The sequence below is a fragment of the Juglans microcarpa x Juglans regia genome, chromosome 5S, assembly GCF_004785595.1.
Source record: "Juglans microcarpa x Juglans regia isolate MS1-56 chromosome 5S, Jm3101_v1.0, whole genome shotgun sequence".
Classification (NCBI taxonomy): domain Eukaryota; kingdom Viridiplantae; phylum Streptophyta; class Magnoliopsida; order Fagales; family Juglandaceae; genus Juglans; species Juglans microcarpa x Juglans regia.
Genome location: NC_054603.1, coordinates 9,414,058 through 9,433,279, shown reverse-complemented (window position 1 = coordinate 9,433,279; position 19,222 = coordinate 9,414,058). Strand labels below are relative to the sequence as shown.

General features: G+C 34.5%; 1 protein-coding gene across 2 annotated transcripts; it reads right to left on the bottom strand.

The window, feature by feature from the left end:
• Nucleotides 1-374: 374 nt before the first annotated feature.
• On the bottom strand, nt 375-8,420 carry LOC121267589 (auxin response factor 6-like). Of its 2 annotated transcripts, XM_041171535.1 has the most exons (14): nt 7,269-8,420; nt 6,552-6,664; nt 5,165-5,263; nt 5,027-5,083; nt 4,788-4,943; nt 4,602-4,686; nt 4,221-4,311; nt 3,710-3,874; nt 3,512-3,634; nt 3,008-3,083; nt 2,732-2,879; nt 1,406-2,535; nt 1,104-1,294; nt 375-772 (listed from the first exon to the last, which is right to left on the bottom strand). In XM_041171535.1, the coding sequence occupies exons 1-14, from the start codon at nt 7,309-7,311 to the stop codon at nt 559-561; spliced, it is 2,691 nt and encodes an 896-aa protein (XP_041027469.1). In that variant the 5' UTR covers nt 7,312-8,420; the 3' UTR covers nt 375-558. The 2 variants fall into 2 exon arrangements, with proteins under 2 accessions (XP_041027469.1, XP_041027470.1); XM_041171536.1 differs by lacking the exons at nt 6,552-6,664; nt 7,269-8,420 and adding an exon at nt 6,019-6,133.
• Between the last annotated feature and the right edge of the window lie 10,802 nt (nt 8,421-19,222).

The following is a 19,222-nucleotide window of genomic DNA, read 5'->3' as shown; positions in this document are numbered from 1 at the left end:
ATGTGCATATATAAGCAAGGGAAAGAGCTGGGGAAGAAGATTCTGAGTACTCGGATATTTTCTAGCAAAACATAGACTAATGAGAAGAAAAATCCAACGCAAGGATGGGGCTTCCAAGGCATGTTTTTAAAACTCGAAAACCTAAAAAAGCAAGGACTGCTGCAATATTAATGGAAGAGAACATAAAAAGGGGTTGTTGTCCACACCTAACTGGTATAGGGACCCATAACATGCATGACACTGGAGTGAATGGGTTTATCCCCCACATATTCAGAAAGTTGTCGCCAAAGCACAAGAAAATGTCAGTTAAATTCAATATCAACATTAGGTTGTGAACAACTGCAGTAACATATACCAAAAGGATTGCAAGATAATAAAAACAACGTTAATCTCCTAATATATATGTATAGTATGTATTTCAAAAGCTTAGAATAAAACATGCAAATATATAATCTAATTACAGTAATTGCTTATACATGCGAAGATCAAGCACCCCTTCCAGACCTCATAAGGTTGGTAGAGATGCTAATACTACAGAAGCAGATAATAATGGTTTTTTCACCGGTTGAATAATTCGGTACTCGGAGACCCCACACATGTTATCCCACTGCTCAAATTTCTTGAGTCCTGCCGGTTTGCATAGTCCTCACAGCTGCTACTGGACAGCCCCTGAATTGGTACTGAGTTCAGAAGCTCCAGGCGATGCTTGCCCACTTGGAGCACTTCTTGGGGTGACAGGATTTTGATACACCACACGCTGTTTACAAATTCCCTGAGTAAAAGGACTCAACTTATCAGGCTTTGTAAATTGAGAGTGACGGTAAAGATATAACTTCCAGATAAAAGAAGATATTTCTATTGAGCTGCTTGACCACCATTTACAGCACACACTTGTAAAATTCTCTTCAACCATCTTACTTTTGTCAAGTTAGTTTGTTATTCGATTCATTTTTCTCCAATTTCCATATGAAAGATGCCAGAAAAGTTTTGACATCAGATGGTCCACAAGATTCAATTCAAATCTATAGTTTAAAACATAATACTAGGATTATCACACACTTTTATTTCTTAAGGAAAATAACAACAGAAAGATGGAAACTCACGGCCAGGGGTCATCACCGAGGAGAAGAACATCATTCTCCCGGTCAACAAATACAAGCTGCCAGCCTGATCTCAGAGGGTCCTCCAAATCACCTTCAAGGCCAAACATACGAGCTAGCTCACCACGCAACTCATGGTAGCTACTAAATTTGGTGATATCCAGTGACCTCCCAAAGGACCCTGACTTGTAAACCTGTCAATATTTACAAGATTCAGATCAGAGATAAGTAGATCACGTGTATAATAAAAGGACTACAATTACAACAACTCATTACATAAACAATAAACTCAAATGACACAGCACCTTAACAAAGGTTCTTGCTGGTGGATTTAGTTGGCCCACATTTTCTGGAGACTGCAGGAAACCAGATTCATCAATGCAACTGTTAGGTGCCAGTGCTGGATTAAGTGTGAAATCGGTGCCTGCAGTACTCATATAATTAGAGGAAGGGAAGGATATGGTTGTGGAGTCGCTATCACTGGTAACACCCCTAAGACCTAACACCCCATTTTGCATTAGAAGAGATGACGGCTCTATGTTAACGCCAAATAGAAGATGGCTCTGAGGGTCAGTGCCTCCTTGATCTATCGAGCATTCCCTACCAGGAAAAGGTGGCAATGAAATAGAATTAGGAGACATATTATTCTGGGGCAGGCCCAACTTCTCCACTTGAGGCAAAGCATAATGAGAAGCTGCAGAAGAAAGAAGAGGATCAACTGCAGCTCGCTTTGATGGCCAAGCAGCAGAAGGCATCAAGGGGTTAGGTCTTGAAAGGTTGAGCAGGTGGGATGATTCATCCTGCTGAAATGAACCCAAAAGACTGTGTAGAGGAGAAACAACTGGGCTGGTCACAGAGTTCCCATTCGAATCAGAAAAACTCTGCTGTTGGCATAGTGAAGAAATTGCTTGCAAGGATGGTGGCTGAGATTGAGAGGATGAAGTAAACTGAGGCATTGTAGAAACAGTACTTGAAATCTGTTGGCGGCCAACAAGTTTCTGTTGCTGCTGCGGACTATTGAACAAGTGCTGATGCTGCAACTGTTGCTGGAGAAGCTGTGATTGAGTTTGATCCTGAGGGTGAGATTGATGCTGGTTTTCTCGAACAACTTGCTGAAATGCCTGCTGAGGTTGAGGCTGCTGCACCATCTGAGGCTGCATCAAAGCAGTAGACCTACTCTGGAGATTCTGCAGTTGCTGGAATTGCAGAAGAGATGAATGTGGTGGTTTAGAAGGATCTACAGTTCTTATCTCTTGAAGTGCAGCAGCAGCCATAGCTTGGTACATATCAGTATTCAAGCCAAGCATGGAAGCCTCAAGCCTTGGCTGCATCCATGGACTTACCCCAATTCCCTGAAAGTTCAATGGTTGGATTCCACGATCTCCTCGTAACCACATAAGAGGTGAATTAATTCCCAGGTCATCATCCTTCATGCCTGGGGGGACAACAACACCAACAAAACAAATTAGAGAAATGAAATGAGAGTTGAAACTTCAGCTGTGACGTTTAAATGGAATGTGCAGCGCAGGGGCCAGGGAAGGAGATAGAAAACAGGAACTAGAAACTATTATAGGATGCCAGCATACAATTATTACCCATCTACAGCCCTCGGTAGAAGTAAATTGGCATACCATGGAAAGATGGAAGTCCTGGTTGCCAAGGCCGCTTAAGTCTGAGTGGAAATGGAGATGGATACATTGGGAATGTTGTCAATGGTTCAATCTCCCATAGGGACACCCTTGGCTGTCTCTCCCCTGCTGTGGATTCATCCCATCCAACCTGCAATCATCAAGTCAAAGACATTCTCAATATGATCCAACAATCTGAAGGAAACTTGAGCTACACAAGGAAATATTTTAAGAAATTACTAGCATCTTCATACAATAAAATTTGTTTACTCAACAAACCTTGACAGAGCGCCAATGTGAATTTGGCCACCGAACGGGATCTAAGTCACTTATGCCGGTTATCGTACCCATGTACCTGAATAATGTACAATGGTCAGTATATATTTTCACCTTTATATGTTTGGGTCTTCTGAAAACATTTTTCAGATCAAGAATACAATAAACAAATCCGAAAGAAGAAAACAATCCACGGATAGTGAAGGCATTAAATGGGAGCTCAATCAAAAGTGTAACTGTAAACTCCTCACCTATCAAACCACAATTACCCAAGAGCAATAAAATTGAAAAACCAAACAAATATTCATCGCATTGTTTAATATAAAATTTCAACCTTTGCAGTATATAAAAGAACACTCTTGACAATCTTTTTTTTTTTATAGGTAATTTAACTTGGTGATTGTATTTCATAGAAAATCACAGCCTGGCCTACACACTTCAGTGATGTATTAAAGTCTAGGAAAAGATAAAGGCACAAAAAGCGACTAACAAGAGTTTGAGACCTACCGACGGACACTTGATTCTTCTGTTTCAAACAGCATCCTAAAGCGCATGCCAACAGAGACACGAGTATGATAGACTGCTTTAACGTATTTGGCCAGCGGGATAACAAATTCTGAAGGGCTAGCCCTGAATGAGAGTTGATGTGAATTTAAAGGAAGCTGATAATTAAAAAATTTCAAAAAAAAATTTCAAGAATCCTACCTTGGGTTATAGAATATGGTGAAACGGCTGTTTGTTGCAGCTGCATGAGCAGCAGCAGCAAGAAGTCCCAAGTGCATGCTATCGCTGGATAGAACTGATGAAGGCATAACAGTTTGTGGTCGATTAGCTCGCCGGATACCAAGTAGTAATTGATTCTTTTCATTCCTGATGAAGGGAAAGACATCAGTCAGACCACAAAGCACAAATCATAGTTATAAATATTCAAACATGTCTCTATGCCTAATTACACGTAATGACCGTGATGTGGGAGCCGGAAATTATTCTCAAGACGTCTATAAAGGGAAGTTTTAGCATAACATAGCATACATTGGGCTTATCTTTAAGCCTATTGCCATATATGTGCCGACTATCCAGGACAACAAATAAGTTACATAACATGGAGCACCCAGAAAATTTTTAGGGCACAGGAATATTAACAGACAATTGTAAGAGACAATGGGGGAAAATGTGGAGGAAAAAGTCAATATCGGGAGATTAGCAAAATGCCCACCAGATAAAAAGCACGGAATCGCCAGCAACCAGTCTTTTAGCACTTACAAATACACTCCATCCTGTCGTAAGTAGGTGCCTTTTGGGTTGGCCTGCATAAAGAAAAGGCAATCATTGTTGCTTAGTTTAACTTGCAAACCAATCAAGTTTCTTAATTATGGAGAGTACATACTCACTTCCAAGATACAATAAACACTTTTCTAAAGACCACATTAGCTCGAAAAGTACCACAAAAATAAAGAAATGTGGTGTATATGATTAGAAAGGATTTAAACCAATACTCGCCATCTGCCGCATTTCTTCTCTTTCATACTAGGAACACAATTTCAAAAACTGAAAAAAAAATACAGCATTTTTCATAACGGTTTTCCAAAAAACTTACCACGAAATATATGTCTAAATTTCCATTCATTGTCATGCAGGTCCCTTGCGATCAACTCTTGAGCCGGAGGCTGCAGGGAGAAGTCCTGGCAGATCGAAACTATGTCATTAGAAACTAAATTAAGAGATTCTAAAGCCCATAATAATAACAAATTGATGGTTAAACTCCATCATTCAAAAGATTTACCAGTGGAGGGAACACTTTTTCAGCTGCTCGACGAGGAACAGAGAAGCCTCCATGAGTGCTTGTGTCACTGGCAGTCAAAGTTTTACAAAAATAATTTGTAGGCTGCTTGCTGTGGGTGGCCAACTCTGCCGGAAGGAACGCATCCTTTTGCTCTTGCTGCAGATTAAGGTCAATATCAAAATAGGAAGCAATCAACAAGTCCAACAAATCAAAACACCAACCAATTCACAGTAGCATACCGGATTCAGTGGTTGCAAAGTCATCTGAGCATATACTTCATCTGTGTCAATATCTGCCTGAAGTTACCAAAATTCAGAATCATTAGGCACCAATGAAATGTTCAAAAACCAGAACCAACCAAGCTAAAAAAGACTTACATGCATCGTCACATTGTGAAGTTGGCAAATAAGTTGTGGAGGTAAACTTGGGTAATTAGGAATTTGGGTGTCAACTTCCTTGTTGGTTGATGCAGCAACCTGCATTGCAGCATTTAGATATGCTTTAGATATTTTTAACGTTATGTGTATGGATCATTCAATCCATAATGAAGAAGTTACTTTTAAAGGAAAAAATTAGCAAGTCTATCTTCAACAATTAGGGTGCAACAATTCTAACCTATGGACAGACAAAAAATGAACATATGTGGTCATCAATTACAAAGACTCATTACAAGCAAAAGAACACAGGATAGGGTACTTGAAATTTACATAAGCTCCAGAGGAATGATCAGCAGAAGCAGTGTTGGAGAAGGCTACAGATCATGCAAATACTCCTATGAGCTATTCTCAGGACTTGTTCAACTATAAGGCAAGCAGTGATATATATGCCAAATGCAGTTAGGACACCCTCCCCTTTGGTTTTTTGAACCATCCTTAATGGTAGTGTACAACTAAAAAACTTACAATTTTCCCCCATTATTTACACATTGCTGACTATAAATTTGTGAATCCTTTAATAGTGATATTTAATTTACAATTGGCCCCATTATTTTCATGTAAGGCACCTCTTGGTTTTCCATTGGTAGGTTCTTTCCTTATGATGGTGACACCTCAATCTACATACAATCCCTCCCTATAACAAACCTCTCTTTCAAAGGTAGTAGTTAGCAATAAACGTGGCTCAATAATTTTAAACTCTGAACCACTATATCAGTATGAGGTGTTGATCAACTAATGCCAACAGCTATATGTGTGTAAATACAAAGTGCTTATTAATTTTATAATTGTGCAACCTAGAGAGGAGGTGAATCAACTTGAGAGATACAATCCTGCTGCTCAATTGTCACTCGTACTAGCATTTCTCGCACTAACATGTAGTCTTCTCCCTTTCCAAAAATTTTCTCACTCTGCTGCCAAGTAGAAGCATTGATAGATACACATGAGAGAGAGAGAGAGAGAGAGAGAGAGAGAGAGAGAGAGAGAGATCAAAGAATTGTGAAGAGTGATCAAATTCGTCTCCTGCATCCAACCAGGAAGAACCAGAAGACTTTTCAATCTCAAGCATAAATATGGTACTGGGGGTGCTTCGAGTACCGTATGCCACCACTCATTATATGCATTATTTCAATAAAAAGAGGGGGCAAAACATTTTAAAAAGTTATTTAATGCAGATGAATCATACAACAGAACTTTTGCTTGCCTAGAAAGAGGATAAGAACATTAGGCAATCTTTATTTCAAGCACAAGTTGACACATTGTGCCCATTTAAGAGGTTCAGCTTCAAAACACTAATAGAGTAACTACATCCAAATTTAAGCCTACCAACCTGCTCACTATGACCCTGGGGGAAATAAACAACACGACTTCCAACAGCCGGTAGCGAAACAAGAGGACCCGCGCAAGCATGCCATAGTTCAGAATTTAGAACTCTCTTCTCCCCTGCAAAAACCGTTTCAGTGATACTAAGTTTCATGAACAATACATGTAGTTGTCAATCTGGATATTATAATTACCAATTACACAGAATAATTCCTTCCATTAGTGTAAAGGAATATTTTATCAGTGCGGCTTCATAACACTCATGGAAAATGTATCAAGTTGAGTTACCAAATAATGGGTAGAACACAAAACCAGATTCGAGAGGACGAGAAGCAGACAGAAATTCAGCTAGATGCAGCCAATTACCTTCTGTTGCTCGGAATAGGGGGGAAAGGAAAGAAACTATAGCAGTAAAAGCCTGGTTTAGGGCGCTTTTGGGGTCCCAAGAAGCAAAAGAAAAGGAGAAAGAAACAAAAGCCTATCATAAGTGGAATCATCAGCTATCTTAAATTTTCAACATTTTTACTTTGTATCCTTTTCTTACCCTTTCTCGGAAGCAACTGAGCCCCCATGGGCATCCCCAACTTCTATAAATAAATCACAGAAAAGTCACCCCGGAACTCAGTCTAAACACTCAAGAAAAGAAAATTGAAGTTTCAAGATTGATAGCGAGAAAGAGACTCAAAATAGAAGCACCAAATCTGGAAGAGAAAATTTAGCATACCTTCCTGGGTTTGAGGACTAAAACCAGCTGAAGAGAGCCTCATTTTTGCAGATGTTCCAGAAGTACTTTAAACCTCAAACTTAAGCTCACGACTACTTATCCAAACCCACTCTTAACAAAAAACCACTAAGCACCAAATTATCCCTAGAAAGAACCCGAGAGCGCTGAATAATCCCTTCACCTGTTTCCCCTTCACTGCATAAGACCTTCTATTTACCTTTCCCTACCCTTTAACAACCAAAAGCCATTAAATAGGACAAAGTTAATTATAGAGTCTGAGCCTTCATGCAAAGAAACGGAAGCCAAACCCAGACTACACCTACTCCTGGATCTTCAACCGAAACCGGTTCCACTACAAAGCACAATCGACTTGAGCCTCATCCGCTCCTCACAGTCCAGGCCCAGAACCCCAAAGATTCCAACTTCTAATCGACAACTTCACGCAACAATCTTCAGCAAATGAACCTCAACATTTCAGCTCCAAGCCCCAAATCATCTCGCTCGACCTCTTGTACACAAGCTTGGGCTTGCAGCTCGCGAGTTGTCCGGTTCCCCAATCAAACGCAATTTCAGTTAACCGAAAAATTATGACACAAAACCAAGAAACCCACAAATCAGAATAGCTAAATATCTACAAGAGACCAGATCTCAACCTCAATGTCCCAAACCTGGCTTCAGTTTGAGCACCAGAAGGGACCAGATCCCAATACAGAATCAACCCAGAACATAGTTACACTCAAACAGGCAGCACAAGTATTTTTTATAGGAAACTGAAGCTACTTCATATTAAACTGATAACTGTTCCAGATATGTTTACCCCAAATATGTCCTGGCTTCAGAGATATAGCAAAAATGGATGGGTGTTCGAGTGTTTCTGCAAATGGAAATGAAGGGCCGCTGAATCTTGTGGAAATGGTATCGTCCTCCACTCCTACTACTGCGTGGTGGCTCTGCTATCACTGTTGCTTTACCACTCCCTCTGCCCCTCTCTGTGCTCCAATCAATCAACAAACTACTGCCATTATTTTTCGCTGTCTTTTTTATAGCAGGGAAAAAGAAAAGCAAAAACTCATGAGACAGTGAGAGAGGGTGTCAGATTTTTTTTTTTCCCCAACAGAGGACAGTTTTACATTTTTTTGCTTTTCCTTCTTTTGTTTATTGACTTTTCGTTCTCATTTCAGAGTTTCAGACCACTTCGGAAAGATATAGAACAAGCCTCTGGGTTGAACAATTTTACTATAGTAACCTTCTTCAACAAATTTCTGGTCTCTTTTATTTTATTTTCTTTTGAATATGATAAATTAGATAGAGGCGAATCATTTCTTCTTCCTTTTTCCCCCTCAGAAAAGGAAAAGCGTATGTAATTTCTTTTTGAATTTAACATGCCTGAAATGATTAGCTACCACAGTGATCTTCATCGTCTGGTGATGGCCGTTCGAGTTGGTACTCATGCATATAAAGATGGGTCAACTCAAAGAGTCCAACTTACAAAGAGAGAAAAGATTTTCATCATTATTCCTACAATTTACAAGAAGTTTCTAGGAAAACAAGCTAATTGTTTCCCAATAACATCATCCATCTTGAATTTTGACTGCAAGTTAGGTAGTGTTATTGAGTCAACTTGGGGTATTGATTTTAGGGTGAGCCATATATATCGGATGTCTTGGGTTTGAAATATCGAAAAAAAAAATGAATAATTCAATGTATACTTGTGAGAAATTTTTTGACTAGAGTTTGTGCACTTTTAAAATTAGTCAAGATTTTATTCTGAACACTCAATACCAATAAAAAGGTTTAAAACAAACTGTGCATGTCGATTTTTATTTAGCCTCATTTGGATACAGAAACGATTTCATCTCATCTCATCATTACAAATTTCTCAAATTTCTACACAAAATGTAATAAACAATTCCACTTTTTCAAATCTCAAAACAATACTAATATTAAATAATAATATTTTAATAATATTTTATTTAATTTTAAACTTTCATCTAAAACCATCTCATCTTATATCACTATCCAAACGGGACCTCAATATTATAAACAGAAATAGACAATCTTTTGAAATGGACAAATAAATAGTGTTGAACACACAAACTCTCATTTTATAAGAAGGGGGAAAAGATAGTGAATGTGGGTGGGAACCCATTTCATCATGTTGTGGTCCAAAAATTCTAAACCAATGGATGATGAAAAAGATGTAGGGATAGGGAGGTTCCATGGCAATAGAATGGGAAAAGGTATTTGCTAGGTTTACATGAGAGTCTTTTTGGCTTTTAACCTTTCCTGTTTCTTGATATGATTCGGGCATAAAATTTAGATAAAGATAGAGAAAGAGCCAACATTGAGGAACATTAATATTGGAGAAGAAGATGCACACGAATTACATGTTAACTAGCTAGCTATAGATCATACATGGGGATATATATGAGATATTTTTATTTATTTGGATTTAATGATTGGTGATAGAATTTTCCAATTCATTTTTCGTTAATTTGGTCCACCCATTCCATTTGGGACTACCCAAGAAGAGACTTTAATTGGAGGTTGAAGTGTCCATTTCAATTAAATCTTGAAGGTAGATTGCAACATTTCATGGGACCATATTCAATTAAATCTTAAATAGGAATTCCTTGATTTTTTTTTTTTTTTAATTCTCAATATTTTTGGAATTTTCTTTATATTTTTAATTATGCTAAAATTGGGTAATGATCTTCCTTGAAATTTGTTACACGCAATTATAAGCTGTATTAGATAAGAGTTTATAATTAAATTAATTAGTTTCAAATGATCTTTTTTTTTCTTTGTTCTTATTACCAAAAAAAAAAAAAGATAACTCCCTGAAATTCTTGCAATGATAATTCAACTTTTTGAAAGGAATGGTCATGTCTGTATATTACTATATTCAATGCTGTGATTGATCTGTAAATAAACTGACATTTTTTTTACTAATTAATGTAGGATATATTTGGCACTACTTGGCAGTAGTGTATATATGTTGGGAAGCACAAAGGAGGTGTAAATCCTAGGGTATTTTATCAAAAGTGAGCTTAGGAATGGGATCACATACTATGCCCTTATATATATATAAGCATGCAAGGACTATCCACATGCACTATTGAATTAATTATATCTATTCGATCCACATCTTTTCAATTTCTAGATCACTCTTATGCGTCGTGAATTCCCCTTCCCATCATAGTTTTAATAAAAAAAATTATTCAAATTTTTAAAAGCTATTTCTATCCTAAGTTAAATATATATTTCTTTTTTTTTTTAATTATTTTCACTTTCCAATTTATTGCTTTAAAATGCATGATCCTACAGCTCCAGGTGCTTTAATGGACCGCTCATAACTCGAACCTCGGCTCATGTACTGCTTTAATGGACGAACAACCCAACCCTTGGAATATACTACAGCTCCAGGTGGCAAAGAGCCAAAATCAAGATGCCAAACCTTTCCGTCGATGTGAGCTTTTGGGAAAGATCAACCTATCCAATCCGACCCGAACTGAACATGTCGTTAATTGAATCATAAATCTCGACATCTCTTATTAGTCTTAAATATTATACAATCAGCTAGCAATAAAAGGCATGCAAGTCACTTTATCTTCTTCTTCTTCTTCTTCTTCTTCCTTTTTTTTTTTTTGGCTTTTTCTATCAATATTTTAATGAAAGTTGCAAATCGACATATATAGAAATGGCACATTGAGATGATGTATCGAAAAACTTGAAATAATAGTTTGATAGGGTTCTCTCTTTTGGTGGTACTTAATCTAACAAAATAAACACTTTGCTTGTATGTGGTAGCTGGCAATCAAATGTAGTATTTTTTTTAGAATAATACTACTCATCATCCCAACTTTCATCATTCTTTCATCATCTTATGATGTGGCATTAGGTGATTAGAAATTATTTTTTACATTTTACTTGTGAACTTATCATTTAATGTCACATCATATAATGATGGGAGCATGATGAGAGTTGTGATGATGAATATATTTTTTTTTTTATTAGGGCGCATATCTTTTTAATGAAAAGTGATATGTCATAAACAAATATCATAAAAATAAATTCATAAACTAACATAACTTTATGTGATTTATTAGATCTACTTTATAATAAAAGTATATTTACAATATGATATACTACGTACGTCAATGCAAGTCAGTTTATGAGTTTACATTTATGAAATCACTTTATAGTTAAAACGTTTTTCTTGAGTAATGTTAGATACAGTATTCCTAGGGTGTGCAAGTTTCGTACATTTAAAAAAAAAAAAAAGTGAAATACATTATTAAAAATTAATTCTTTCATGTGAGTTTCAGATTTACCCACTTTTTTCAAAGAGAATAGGTGGGACTTACACATTCTAAGATGGAAAATGATATTATGCCGTCTAAGTTTGTCTCCTCAATTTGACCACTTATGTATTTTATTTTATTTTTTTTAAAAAAAAAATTTAATGGTTAAGGAAATGACTATTAGTGTATTAATATTTTTCCATTTTTAAAAAATGTTTAAAGATGTTTTATAAAAATCTAAAAAAAAAAAAACAAAAAAAAAAAAAAAAAAAAAAAAAACAATTTGCACTGGCCAACACCATGCAAGTAGCCGGGCAAACTTGGATGGCATAACAACACTACCCTTCTAAGATTGCAAATTTCATTTTCTCTTTTCCTTTTGCAATAAATGGATGGTTAATGCATCGTGTCATATCAAGTAACCAAACACCACAATTCATTACGCACTTAAAGCGTCAAAAACACCTTAATTATTAAGTACAAATTAATACATATGCAAATATAAATGCGCTATTATTTAAGAGCGGTACAATATTAATTGATGATCATAATATCCCATTAATTTTTCTGTATTTTAATATATTATTTTCTTAATTACCATAATACGATATATCCAATCGTACAATAATTTACAATTTAATGAATGATCTATATATGAACCCTACCGGCCGGCCAGTGCTATAAACTCTCAAAGCATCTTGTTTTCTTCTTCTTCTCCTTCTTTTTTTTCTTTTCCATAAAGAACTTAATATATATCATAACGTCAATTCTTCTCATCAACTACTGTTCTTTAAAATTATTATGGTAGGAAACATGTTACTCTTATCATGTATTCAATTATCTTAATTATTTTCTTTCTTTTTTGAATATCTTATCCTAGACAAAAAATTAATTAAACACAGGCTGATGCAGGTGATTTTTTGCTTAATTATCTTATTTAATCATTATAAGAAAAATATTTATATGTGCCTAGTTATTTACGACGAAATAACTTGCAAAAACTTAGGTGCTTATTATTTGCCAAAAACTTGGGGGCTTCGGTTTTATTAGTAAGATAAGATAAACTCGCAAACTAACGTGAGTTTAGATGATATATATATTAGATTTATTTTTATAATAAATGTAAGTTTATAATCTGAAGTACCACATTAAGTCACATCAGATATTAAGTTTGTTTTTGTAAAATTTCCTTGTGGCTAATTATGCTTTTTGTTTTGATCTCCTTCAATCTCCTAGAAATTCACGATCATATGTAGCTAATACAATCGGATTGAAGAATGGCTCTCCTTGCAAATTAAGACATAATCCATGATACTATACATGTCTGCTAGCTGATCTTATTTATTATAGAAACCCTCCCGGCCCTCCCATACCCTACGAAATAAAGACACATTAATCCTCTCCAACTTGTAGGACTCGCAATAAGCATTGATGCCAGATTCATTATTATTAGTGAACAGCTTCCATTAATTAACCGTAAGTAAATTTATATTTACAAACCCCAAATTAAGTTTAAGATATATATTAACCTACGTAGAAATAAATATATAAATTAATGCCTTAGAATATTTAATTTTGTATCGATCTCTCTTTCATTTTAGATTCTAGAGTTCCAACCATATTCTAAACCTTAAATTAGTTTAAATAAAAAATAGATGTTGCACGGTCTATTTCCAACAATATTAGGAGATTCATGACTAGCTAGCTAGGACCATTTTGTTTTGCCAATAATTAATAAATATCCATATATCATGACAATAATGTATACACACACACATATATACAAACATACATACATACATACATACATACATACATACATACAAACATACATACATACATACATACATACATACATACATACATACATACATATATATATATTCTTTGGGCAGTACCTTAATATCTGATCTCCTCAAGAAACAAATGTATCTTTCCTCACTTAGCTATCATTGTAATTTTGAACAAGATATATATGGTCAATTATATCGTCTGAAGATATTGATGAGTGATGATCGATCTTTTTCCTCAACCACGTTATAAAGAAGAAGCTTGTTTAGAATAATCGAGATCGATGGATATATATATATATATATATATATATATATATATATGATTGGCATGCACATGATGATATATTGTAGCTCACAAGCTAGATAGCTAGCCAAGATCATGATATGTGTAGACTCAAAATTATCTAATTTTTTTATTAATTTATATATATATGATTGGCATGCACATGATGATATATTGTAGCTCACAAGCTAGATAGCTAGCCAAGATCATGATATGTGTAGACTCAAAATTATCTAATTTTTTTATTAATTTCAATCCCTGTGATCAAGATCATTTTAATTTTTCATTTAAAACTTACCCACATGTACAATTTTTTTAATCCTAGGTTCTACATATATATATATATATATATATATATTTCTATCATGTAACTTAATTAATTAGTTGGAGCAAATTCTTGATTTTCCCAATCCTTTATTGAAATATACATAAAGGGCAAATGGGAATATTATTGGCGCTCCCTGCTTATAAGAGCAGGGACGCATGACGAACAATCGAGTAGTTCAGAAAAGAAAGGAACTTAAATGTAACCACAATAATTTTGTAAGCCTAAAGTCATAGACATTCATAACATGAAATGAAATGCATGTCAACATTTTGGTCATAATTATTCTTGTAAGGATGATAGATCGATGTGTTAGAATTATATTATTTTATATATAATTCGGTTGAAAAAACGGTTCGATTCATGCCGATTCAGATTATTCAAATTGAATAGGTTAGAAACCAAACCGAGTTTAGTGAACTGATCTTGTAGTTGTTCACTTAACAACAGACTAATTTAGGCCGATTCAGACTGATTCTAGCCGATTGATCAAAACTGTATTTATTCTTAAGTTGTCTAACAACTGGGTTTATTTTTTAAATTTCTTGTACAAAAATATAATAGAACTAAATATATATTAACTTCTTTATCATTGTATTCAATAAGAATTGCAGAAAAATTGAAAGAAAAAAATATGTAATTCTTTATTTTCTTTATAAGTTGAACAAAAAAAAAAAAAAAACAAAGGAAATGAATGAGTATTTTATATTTAATTTTTTGTTGTTCATGCACATGAACATTATTTATTAGAAAAGTCTCTGTATCGGCTACAATGAAAGGTTCCCTTTCCTTACTTGTAGGTTTGAGTCCAGGGACATGATCGGAATAACGACTCTTCCTACCTATAGCTTTCACTTCTTGTGGTTCACCACCACCAAAGTACTATATTTTTCACGCGCTTATAATTTAATGGTTTTTATCTTCTTCGTGGGACGCAAAAAAATGTTGACATAATTGATGTTAGATACATAAATTACATGTTTATTGAAATTATTTAGATTCATATCATAAATTCATGAATTTATACTTTTTACTTTTTTATATACATGATATTAAATGCTTGAATTGCATTATATATGATTTTTAATTATTTTTTAGTAACATTGAAATAACCGATTCAAACTTATTATGAATTGTCCGATTCAGTTTGTTGAATCATCACCTAAGTCAACATTCAATTGGCTCTTACCTGATTCTGATTTTTCAAGCCTTAGTGGTGAATAAAAATCAATCATGAATTAAATTGAGGATTTTTGCTTTAAATGTTTGTTTGACCTAATCTCCAAAGTTATTAAAAAAAGTCATAAAAGTAAACTTACAAGCACGAGTTGAATTGATATGTTAGATCTATTTTACGGTAAATTAAATTAAATTCATAATCTAGTACTTATATCAAGTACTTATATCAATTTGTAAGTTTATTTTGTAAATGAAGCATTTCTCTTTTTTCAATTAGAATATTTTTCTGATAACTTAGGACATTAATTTAGATAAATTCTAGTGAAAGATTGCAATGAGAAGAAATAGATAGTTAGAAATTAAGTAGAGATTTATGTCCAAATAAATCAAGCTAGCTATATCACGTTGGGTAGAATAGCTTATAAGGTACGTTTTGCTAGCAATTAAAAGATTTTACAGAAAATTAAATGAATGAATTTTGGAATGAATACAATTTATTTAATATAAATTCCTATAATAATATGGTTTGGTACTTGTACATTATAATCGAACAAATTTAGAAGATCTAATAATGGTTTAGTTCTCCTCTAAAGTTATACTTGTCTTAATTATAAAGATTTATAAGATCATCCTTTCCCATTTTTGGATCTAGACTTTCTATAATTCGAAAGAAATAAACACAATTTTAAACTTATATTATTAATATTGGTTGTCCATGAAAAATGTATAAATAAATATTAAACAATAAATAGTAAGATTTACATATATATATATATATAGAGAGAGAGAGAGAGAGATCATATATATATATATATATATATATATATATATATGCATGATCTATAATATCTCTCTAAATTATACAATTAATGTAAAAAAGTTGTGCATGAATTAATAAATAAGTACGTACTACGTACTCATTCCTGAGACTACGTACATCGATGATCTTATAACCATGATGTGAACGTCGGATATGGTTGATATACAGGAACGTACGTGGTGATTTGAAAGTTGAAGCATCCTGCATGCATATATATCAAAAGACAGTACTCCCAGATGTTCCAGAAAGCCGTTGGCCATAGCAGATGTTTGGATATTTCGCGGTGGAAAAATAAGAGACTCTTCTACGTATGCATTATCTGTTTCTCATTTTGAAGTCATAATCAAATCAACATCACAACACAGAGGCAGAATGTAGATATATATAAACTAAATATTATGATCTCGATTTGCCGGCCAGGATCCACAAGTTTTTGGTTGATATCCAAACCTTATATATGTCTGATGCAATTATGGCGTACGTAGGGCAACATGACATTTTATCTATTTGCTACATGGCGGCCTGGGTTTCTTAAAATATCCGTCCTCATCAACAGCTAGGAATCTTAATTATAAGCTGCCTTTTCCACTAATTAATTTGTTCATAAGTAAGGCTGTTCATTTGGATCGAATTTTTTTTCTACCATATCTGGAATCTAGTTATTCAGATTCTGACATGAAACAAATCCGGGCCAGGACCTGCATAGAAAAACTCGGGTACACCCGGTCCAGGTCCTGGATTTTAAACTCGGGTTTACAATCTAATACTCTTTTTTTTTCCAATTTGAATACTTTGAGATTTTTTTTTTTTTTGGGGTTCATTTCTAGCAACTATACGTGCATGAATGATACCATCTTACATCTGATCATACCTTGTATTATTCGCTTAAAGAAATAATAATTCATGTCATTTTGTACGTGTCAAAAGGATTAATATTTTCGCATTGCCCACAATGCCATTGTGAACAAGGTTTCCCATTTTTCCAAAAGAGCTTCTACGTTGGAAAGGGATGCAAAACATCAAAATTATATATGCTGGTCATTTTCAGTACTTACTTTGGATCTTCTTTTTATATAACAAGGGCCTAGAATATCGTAATATTATTAATAATAATTTCAGATATTGGGTGTTGGGAGGGACCCATTTTCTTTAATTGCATCAGCATGTTCTCTGATAGGCCGTTGCCTGTTTTCTTATTAATTTTCTTTTAAACAATACATGCATTGTAATGGAACGAAGATACATGGGTACAACATGTACTTGATCTTAGGGATGATGGACTATGGAAGTTGTTGAAGTTGTGTTTCGTGGGCCTGGGCAATTCCACTAAGTCAGAACTCGAATGATCACTTGCACGGTCAACAGAGGGGGACCTCGAGGTTTGTTGATACTCTAATGCTTAAATCAGTTTGGTGTTATGGTTGATGATGAAATATATTGACAATGATTGTGTTAGATTACCTACCCGTGTGTTGCTGGTGGTGTTTATTTATACTTGCCAACCTGGTCTCCATGGTAGTGGAGCATTGCATAGCAGGAGATCATATATATTCATGTTGTCCACTCGCGAGCTATCATTTTTCTGTCAGTTCGCTGAGCTATGAAGTGTTCAGTGTTAACAACTGTTGTTCGAGTTTTGGGTCGCATTGAATGCGGCATATATTCTATCTCATTAATGCTGAGTGTGAACATTGCAAATTTTCTCATCTGACATTGAATGCTATATTCCTTCCCTCTTTAAGCCTTGCCTGTGTTTTTTTATGTAAGTAAGATCCGACCTGGGTCTTATACCTAAGCCCAGACCCAGTGCTACCGTTTGACTCAGGCTATTTTCTACACCCGGCCTTAATCTGGGTCCTGTATCTAGCCCAGACCCCAAGGTCTGGATATTATCCTGGGCCCTACCTTTAGCCCAATTTCAAGGGATTTTCCCCTTCACAGAAGTAACATAATTAAGCTAGGTTAGAATTATTTACTAATTGAGATTCTTGGAAATTAAAGATCAGTCCTCATACTGATAAATGGTGATCATTTTATTGAAGATTCAAAATACATATAAACAATGTAATATTATTTTATAAATAATTATATTTTAAAAAAATTAAATAAATAGAGTTTGAATTCTGCATCAACATTTTTTTCATGAAAAAATATTTATAACTTGTAGACTTTGATTTAAAAAAAAAAAAAAAATCGGGTGCAACCCGAAACCCGGGTTCCAGATTTTTAAAAACCAGTTACAATCCGAGTTCTAGCCCGATTTTGAAACACGAATTTCGGTCCAAGTATACTCTAGTTTTCGGGCCAGAACCCGGATGAACAGTCCTATTCATAAGTACTACTGCATGAGTATTGAAACATGATGAATGGAAGTTGTATGCATGGGATCGTCTCTTGAGCATATTATATATATAAAGGCCGTACTCATTATTTCCACAAGAGAGAATGAACCTAATTACGTATAAATGAATATATATATATATATATATGAATGAGAAAAGCATACATGCATCAGTAATATCATGCACTATAATCAGATAATTAGAATAAGGATGCTGCTATTTGATCGCCCAACATTTACCGTTGAGTATGCCCCTAGTGCAATTGCACTTTTTTTTTCCTTTCAAATATTTTTTAAACATTTTTAAAAAAACACACATCACTACAATAGATTTTATTTATTATGACAGACGAAACCATCACAAAAAATAAACAAACTTTCATAGAAATCGTCCCCAAAGCCATCACCAAAAAGACGTCACAAAAAGTATTTTATGACAGTTGGAAGTCTATCATGAGTTGCAACGTTCGAATGTGAAGAGATTTTATGACAGTCGAATTTCGTCACAGAAAGTACGTCCAAACGTCTATAATAACGTTTGAACATTTACCCGACCTGTTAATATTCGAACGATAAATATCTAACATTCGATATTTTTCATTCACATGTTCAATTTTTACGTTCAAATGTTTGTAATGTGACGTTTAAATTTTGCATTCGCATGTTATTGGGCAATTGTCCGAACGTCAAAGATTAAATATTCGAATGGTTAATAAATACATTCGAATGCATCTTTTTCAATCATTCAAACATTAAGAAATATCCGTTCGATTGTAACAGAATAAATTCAAACATTTGTGGAGTATATACGTTCGAACATAACGAACGTATGTATCACACATCCGTATGGTTATGTTCGAACGTAAAGGCAAGTTCGAACGTTCTTTGTTCATATTCGAACGTACGGAT